This window comes from Neopsephotus bourkii, unplaced genomic scaffold, assembly GCF_033783945.1.
Source record: "Neopsephotus bourkii isolate Nb327-2 ecotype Australia unplaced genomic scaffold, CSIRO-AGI_Nbou_v1 NB_887, whole genome shotgun sequence".
Lineage (NCBI taxonomy): Eukaryota > Metazoa > Chordata > Aves > Psittaciformes > Psittacidae > Neopsephotus > Neopsephotus bourkii.
The window spans coordinates 1-8,504 of NW_026901381.1; the positions used below are offsets into that span (position 1 = coordinate 1).

General features: G+C 47.1%; 1 protein-coding gene across 1 annotated transcript; it reads left to right on the plus strand.

Moving 5' to 3' along the window:
• Positions 1 to 3,929: 3,929 nt before the first annotated feature.
• LOC133214438 (ubiquitin-conjugating enzyme E2 R2-like) lies at positions 3,930 to 8,504 on the plus strand (the record flags this gene model as incomplete). The annotated part of the gene is made up of 2 exons (XM_061357340.1): positions 3,930 to 4,117; positions 7,564 to 8,504. Coding segments are annotated over 2 exons (402 nt in total), but the record flags the coding sequence as incomplete, so codon positions are not given.

Consider the following 8,504-nt stretch of genomic DNA (forward strand, 5'->3'; position numbering starts at 1 on the left):
TCTGGGAAGCTAGGGACCAGGTTAGGAAAGCTAAGGCCCAGTTAGAATTAAACTTGGCTAGGGATATTAAGGATAACAGGAAGGGATTCTACAGGTACATAGCAAATAAAAAACAGATTAGGGAGAACGTAGGCCCCCTCAGGAAGCTCTCGGGTGAACTAGCTACACAGGATTTGGAGAAGGCTGAGGTTCTGAATGACTTCTTTGCCTCGGTCTTCTCTGGCAAAGGCTCTGACCGCACCACCCAAGTCTTGGAAGGCAGACGCAGGGACTGTGAGAATGAAGACCTTGGGCCCACTGTAGGAGAGGAACTGGTTCGAGACCATCTTAAAAATCTGAACGTGCACAAGTCCATGGGTCCTGATGAAATCCATCCGCGGGTCCTGAAGGAGCTGGCGAATGAAGTTGCTAAGCCACTGGCCATCATATTTGAAAAATCATGGCAGTCAGGTGAAGTTCCCGACGACTGGAAAAAGGGAAATATAACCCCCATTTTCAAGAAGGGGAAAATGGATGACCCGGGGAATTACAGACCAGTCAGTCTCACCTCTGTGCCTGGCAAAATCTTGGAGCAGATTCTCCTGGAAGGCATGCTAAGGCACATGAAAAACAACAAGGTGCTTGGTGACAGCCAGCATGGCTTCACTGAGGGGAAATCCTGCCTGACCAATTTGGTGGCCTTCTATGATGGGGCTACAGAACTGATGGACAGCGGTAAAGCAGTTGATGTCACCTACCTGGATTTGTGTAAAGTGCTCGACACTGTCCCACACGACATTCTTGTCTCTAAATTGGAGAGACATCAATTTGATGAATGGACCACTCGGTGGATAAAGAACTGGCTGGATGGCCACACACAAAGAGTTGTGGTCAGTGGCTCAATGTCCGGGTGGAGACAAGTTAGGAGTGGTGTCCCTCAGGGATCAGTGTTGGGACCGGTCTTGTCACATCTTCGTCACTGACATGGACAGTGGGATTGAGTGCGCCCTCAGGAAGTTTGCCCATGACACAGAGCTGTGTGGTTCGGTTGATAGGCTGGAGGGAAGGAATGCCATCCAGAGGGACCTTGACACACTTGTGAGGTGGGCTGATTCCAACCTGATGAAGTTTAACCATGCCAAGTGCAAGGTCCTACACCTGGGTCAGAGCAATCCCAGACACAGCTACAGGCTGGGCAGAAAAGAGATTCAGAGCAGCCCTGCGGAGAAGGACTTGGTGGTGCTGGTCGCTGAGAAAATGAACATGAGCCGGCAGTGTGCGCTTGCAGCCCAGAAAGCCAACCGTATCCTGGGCTGCATCAAAAGGGGTGTGACCAGCAGGTCGAAGGAGGTGATCCTGCCCCTTTATTCTGCTCTCGTGAGACCTCACTTGGAGTATTGTGTGCAGTTCTGGTGTCCTCAACATAAAAAGGACATGGATCTGTTGGAACAAGTCCAGAGGAGGGCCACGAGAATGATCAGGGGACTGGAGCACCTCCCATATGAAGATGGGCTGAGAAAGTTGGGGCTGTTCAGCCTGGAGAAGAGAAGGCTGAGTGGAGACCTCATAGCAGCCTTCCAGTATCTGAAGGGGGCCTATAGGGATGCTGGGGAGGGACTCTTCATTAGGGACTGTAGTGATAGGACAAGGGGTAATGGGTTAAAACTTAAACAGGGGAAGTTTAGATTGGATGTAAGGAGGAAATTCTTTCCTGTTAGGGTGGTGAGGCACTGGAATAGGTTTTCCAGGGATGTTGTGAATGCTCCATCCCTGGCAGTGTTCAAGGCCAGGTTGGATGAGGCCTTGGGTAATATGGTTTAGTGTGAGGTGTCCCTGCCCATGGCAGGGGGGTTGGAGCTTGATGATCTTGAGGTCCTTTCCAACCCGAACTATTCTATGATTCTGTCTCTTCCCTCTGCTCATTTTTCATTATCAATCTCACATTCACACATTCACACACACACACAGACAAACGAGATCCCACAGCTACACTCCACACACAACACTTGATACAGAGACGAAAATTCAACCAACCAAACAACAGTTAATAACACAGTTATAACATCCTGTCACCAGTACCAAAATCACAAGACCAAAATCATTACTGTAACAAGCAACAAAATAAGACGAATACCAGTAGAACCAAAAGGAGTACATCTTAACCCCTATGGCTCAGACCATATTGTAACATTAATAGGGATGTTTCCTTGAACCCTTTATAGTTGACCGGCCTGTCAGTGTCCCAAGAACGATGCGACACTTGTGTCCGACCTGCCTGTCTGCGTCCCACTGTGGGAACCGTACTGGAGAGCTGACTGTATCACAGGGTGATTCGACTAACCTATTCAGGGACCCATGCTGACAGCATGACTGAATCAAATCTTAGAATCATAGAATAGTTAGGGTTGGAAAGGACCTTAAGATCATCAAGTTCCAACCCCCCTGCCATGGGCAGGGACACCTCGCGCTAAACCATATCACCCAAGGCCTCGTCCAAGCTGGCCTTGAACTCTGCCAGGGGTGGATCCAAAACCATTTCCACAAGACACCCCTGCGTCTTGTAGGACCCAAACCACAAGAAGCCCCCTGCTTCTTGTATCTGTATACCAGTAAAATCCAAACCCTTTTCTACATGACGCCCACTGGGTCTTGCAGGACCCAAACCACAACATGCCCACTGCTTAGTTATAACAGTCTGTCACTGATACCAAAATCACAAGACCAAAATCCTTAATGTAACAAGCTACAAAATAAATCAAATACCAACAAAATCCAAAACCATTTCCACAAGACATCCCCTGTGTCTTGCAGGACCCAAACCACAAGAAGCCCCCTGCTTTTTGTTGCTGTATACCAGTAAAATCCAAAACCTTTTCTACAAGATGCCCACTGCGTTTTGCAGGATCCAAACCACAAGATGCCCCTGCTTCTTGTGGGTGTATACCAAACAGAAGCTAGCAGCCAGGTATATGCCTTTACCTACAAGATTTCCTATCTCGATTTATGGAAGGCTTCCAAACCTTGCATACACTTACCAAACCAGCCCAATTACCAATTTAGTCTTTATGCAAGATGCCCCTTCCACCTTACATCCTATATAAAAGAATACCTTTTATGTGATGGTCCTTGTCTGCTCCCACAGTGATCTGAATGAGTTGAGGGGTCCCTCCGGGAAAAACTCCCGAGGGCCCTAGGGAGCCCTGTCCTCAGCGGGTCCTGCAGCTGAGCAGAGGGGGTCCCATCTGGGGTGCCAAATTGATTTGGAGAAAACTCCAGGAACAAACTTCCCAACAAAGTTTTCAAGCTGACAAGCAGGTATTCTTTATTGCAAAGCTGGGAGACACGGGGGATAGCTCCTCCTAACATGTGTCCCCCAGTTGCCACACAAGCCATCCTTATATAGTCCCTGGACATACATACGTATTCATGAGGCTACATATGGATTACATCATTTTCCAGAAAGTTCCCCGCATGCGTACAGAATTGTGGTGGTGGTCGCTGAGGGTCGTTTACTTCTTCCAACAATCTTCATCACTTTTAGCAGCCTTTGGAGCACACGCAGTAGATGCTTATACCAGTTTAATTGGTTCGTTAGCACCAGAGACATAATAATCCTCCTGTCGTCCTACTTACCAGTTAGTTTAACTGTAGCCCATCCTGGACACCTGCCATTCCCAGATAGTCCTTATCCCTGTGTCCTGTTCTTTTAGACTGCTTTTCTTAAAACTATGTCAACTGTAATGATTTATTTTGTACAAGAATTCTCAGTATGTTCTCTAGCTGTACTCTGCTTTTTTTTCTCTATGTGTCATGCACCTCAATAATTTTCCATTGCTACTGTTACAAAGCCATCAAACTTAACACTACTTAAAACTGATTCTAAAGGTTTATATATTTCATTTTGTAATTTTGTGCTCCCCTTTGTCTCAATCACCTAAAGAAGATGGTATCCAGAATCTGTGAATGTGTTAGATCTGACTGCTGTTGTGGTTACTTTTTTCAGGACTATCTTACTGAGTGTGATCTCTTTGCTTAATGAGCCCAACACATTCTCTCCTGCCAATGTGGATGCATCAGTCATGTTCAGGAAATGGAGGGACAGTAAAGGAAAAGACAAAGAATATGCTGAAATCATAAGGTAAGCTTTGTCATGTGTGATGCTGTACTACTGGCCTCCTGGTTTTAATCCTATGGAACAGGTTGCTTGCAGAATTTGCTGAAACCAGCTTCTTGCTGTGGTTGCTCCTTTCAAAATGAATTTTACAGTCTTATTCCAACTCTACGCTTCTGGTCCTTTTAGTATTTTCAGCACACAAGTGTTGCAAACTTGGTCCCATGCTTGACCTTGTGGTCACCAACAGGGAAGGGCTCATTAGAAATGTGACACTGCAGGGCAGCCTTGGATGCAGCGACCACGAGATGGTTGAATTTCAGATCCTTAGGACAGTGAGAAGAGCGTGCAGCAAGCTCACTGCCCTAGACTTCAGAAAAGCAGACTTTGGCCTCTTCAGGAACCTGCTTAGTAAGGTTCCATGGGATATACCCCTAGAGGGCAGGGGGGCTCAAGACTCTTGGTTGGTCTTCAAGGATCACCTGCTACAAGCTCAGGAGTGTTGCATCCCAACTAGAAGGAAGTGCAGCAGGAGGGCCAGGAGACCTCCTTGGATGGATAAGGAGCTCCTGAGGAAAATTCAAATGAAAAAAGAGGCTTATAGAAAGTGGAAGCAAGGACAGGCGGCCTGGGAAGAGTACAGGGTTATTGTCCAGGAAGCTAGAGACCAGCTTAGGAAAGCTAAGGCCCAGTTAGAATTAAACTTGGCTAGGGATATTAAAGATAACAGGAAGGGACTCTACAGGTACATAGCAAATAAAAACAGATTAGGGAGAACATAGGGCCCCTCAGGAAGATCTCGGGTGAACTAGCTACACAGGATTTGGAGAAGGCTGAGGTTCTGAATGACTTCTTTGCCTCGGTCTTCTCTAGCAAAGGCTCTGACCGCACCACCCAAGTCTTGGAAGGCAGACGCAGGGACTGTGAGAATGAAGACCTTGGGCCCACTGTAGGAGAGGAATTGGTTCGAGACCATCTTAAAAATCTGAGCGTGCACAAGTCCATGGGTCCTGACGAAATCCATCCGTGGGTCCTGAAGGAGCTGGCGAATGAAGTTGCTAAGCCGTTGGCCATCATATTTGAAAAATCATGGAAGTCAGGTGAAGTTCCCAATGACTGAAAAAAGGGAAATATAACCCCCATTTTCAAGAAGGGGAAAATGGATGACCCGGGGAATTACAGACCAGTCAGTCTCACCTCTGTGCCTGGCAAAATCTTGGAGCAGATTCTCCTGGAAGGCATGCTAAGGCACATGAAAAACAACAAGGTGCTTGGTGACAGCCAGCATGGCTTCACTGAGGGGAAATCCTGCCTGACCAATTTGGTGGCCTTCTATGATGGGGCTACAGACCTGATGGACAGCGGTAAAGCAGTTGATGTCACCTACCTGGATTTGTGTAAAGTGCTCGACACTGTCCCACACGACATTCTTGTCTCTAAATTGGAGAGACATCAATTTGATGAATGGACCACTCGGTGGATAAAGAACTGGCTGGATGGCCACACACAAAGAGTTGTGGTCAGTGGCTCAATGTCCGGGTGGAGACAAGTTAGGAGTGGTGTCCCTCAGGGATCAGTGTTGGGACCGGTCTTGTCACATCTTCGTCACTGACATGGACAGTGGGATTGAGTGCGCCCTCAGGAAGTTTGCCCATGACACAGAGCTGTGTGGTTCGGTTGATAGGCTGGAGGGAAGGAATGCCATCCAGAGGGACCTTGACACACTTGTGAGGTGGGCTGATTCCAACCTGATGAAGTTTAACCATGCCAAGTGCAAGGTCCTACACCTGGGTCAGAGCAATCCCAGACACAGCTACAGGCTGGGCAGAAAAGAGATTCAGAGCAGCCCTGCGGAGAAGGACTTGGTGGTGCTGGTCGCTGAGAAAATGAACATGAGCCGGCAGTGTGCGCTTGCAGCCCAGAAAGCCAACTGTATCCTGGGCTGCATCAAAAGGGGTGTGACCAGCAGGTCGAAGGAGGTGATCCTGCCCCTTTATTCTGCTCTCGTGAGACCTCACTTGGAGTATTGTGTGCAGTTCTGGTGTCCTCAACATAAAAAGGACATGGATCTGTTGGAACAAGTCCAGAGGAGGGCCACGAGAATGATCAGGGGACTGGAGCACCTCCCATATGAAAATGGGCTGAGAAAGTTGGGGCTGTTTATCCTGGAGAAGAGAAGGCTGCGTGGAGATCTCATAGCAGCCTTCCAGTATCTGAAGGGGGCCTATAGGGATGCTGGGGATGGACTCTTCATTAGGGACTGTAGTGGTAGGACAAGGGGTAATGGGTTAAAACTTAAACAGGGGAAGTTGAGATTGGATGTAAGGAGGAAATTCTTTCCTGTTAGGGTGGTGAGGCACTGGAATAGGTTTTCCAGGGATGTTGTGAATGCTCCATCCCTGGCAGTGTTCAAGGCCAGGTTGGATGAGGCCTTGGGTAATATGGTTTAGAGCGAGGTGTCCCTGCCCATGGCAGGGGCGTTGGAACTTGATGATCTTTCCAACCCTAACTATTCTATGATTCTATGAAACTTCTGGAGTAAGTGTACCGGGCTGATCCGTCTTCAACTGGGATTTACTGTCAGCAAATAGGTTTTGCAGAGCATCATGCCAGATCATCAATTCAAAGTCCCCATTTGACTCTGAGCACTGCTTGCATTGCTTGGGTTGATTCAAACTGACTGCATCCTACTATTTTTGTGCTTAATGAACTCATGAATCATCATTTTGTCCCCCTAATTCAAAAGAATATCATCAGAATTTGGCAAGCTCTTGCAAAGCTGGGTTTAATTAGAAGCACTGTTCAGTCTTGATTGTACTTTGAGAAGTTCATGGTTCATCAGGTGCTGTAGGGAGATCACATAAACTTGAGCCAGGGTTGTTGTGGAGTGGCGGATAGGCAGCCCATGTTGCAGTGGGACTGCTGTTGTGCTTGCCTGGGGCAAGACCACATCTGCATTGACTCCGCTAGCTGGGTATCACAGAATGGATGTTCGCCTTAGGCCAGTTGACAAGATATGTTAGGGAGACCCTCCCACTGAGTCAAATTCTGCCAAATTCTTTTGGGAATTGCAGTCTTGAGCATGTTGGTGTAATTGGTGGTAGAGGGTAGCTGTGGATGGTATCTCTGAACCTATCTCAATAAGTCACCTTAGCAAATCCCTAACTATCCCTTCTGTAACAAATGTAATGAAATTTGCTCTGAGCTCTAGAAGGTCACTAATGTGGAATCCTGTAGAATAACTGATTTCATATGTTGCTGAGAGCATGTGTGCTGCAAACACCCTTGGAGTGCTCCTAAGCCTGGGGCTGTGGCAACTAAATCTGTTTCTAATGCTGCTTATAGTGCTTCAGCCAAACATCAGCTCTCCTGACTGAGGTGCCAGGAGGGCCGGGGCTGGCTGGGAGGTGGGGAGTTGAGCCATGCTGCCAGCACATGGCTCTGCTCACATTGCTGTGCCCTCCTCCCTGCAGGAAACAAGTTTTGGCCACTAAAGTTGAGGCAGAAAAGGATGGTGTGAAGGTCCCCACTACACTGGCAGAGTACTGCATTAAAACTAAAGTGCCTTCCAATGACAACAGTTCAGATTTGCTTTATGACGACTTGTATGATGACGACATTGATGACGAGGACGAGGAGGATGCCGACTGTTATGATGATGATGATTCTGGCAATGAGGAGTCGTGACCTACTCCCTCTATGCCCCTGTACTGCCTGATGACTCAGGCCAGAAGGGAGCAGTGGTAACCTAGCAGCAGTCCAGCAAAACCAGATGGGGGGTGGGGGGGGGGGTGTGGGTGTGATGTGTCAAAAAACCCTGTCTCCTGTTGTATGGCTGTTTGCTCCTTTTTTTAATGGACCTCTTAAACCCTTTACAGAACGTTTTAATTCTTGCATTTTAACCCTTTCATCGCTGTATTATGATTTCTTTTTTAAAAAGAAACTCCCTTTTTCACTTCTCTATGAAATGCTTACAGTGAAACAGGTTTGCTTGTGTTTAGATTCTTGAATTAAATACAATCTTACATTGAGATGTTTAATGTATTTAAAGCTGGAACAAACCCATTGGTTTTGAGGAGCTCAAGTGCTGCATTTACTGGGATCTAAAAATCCATACAAAGCAAACTGCCATGGTTTAGCTGCTCCATTTACAATAATAGCATGTGTACAATCATTTTGCCTTGTCATGATGGCTTTTCCTTTATAAGATAGAGGGGTGAAGAGTATAAAGCTACTGTGTGTTGAGCTTAATGGGATGTCACCGAAAGGTACAGTATTCCTTTTTAGACTGCTTAAGAAGTTAGGAACTAGCTGGCCCCTGGAGCCCCAGAGGCCACAATCATCAGCTTTGTCTCTGAAAAAGGTTTGTGATATGAACCCTAAAATAAACACTTAACACTTCACATCTGTACAA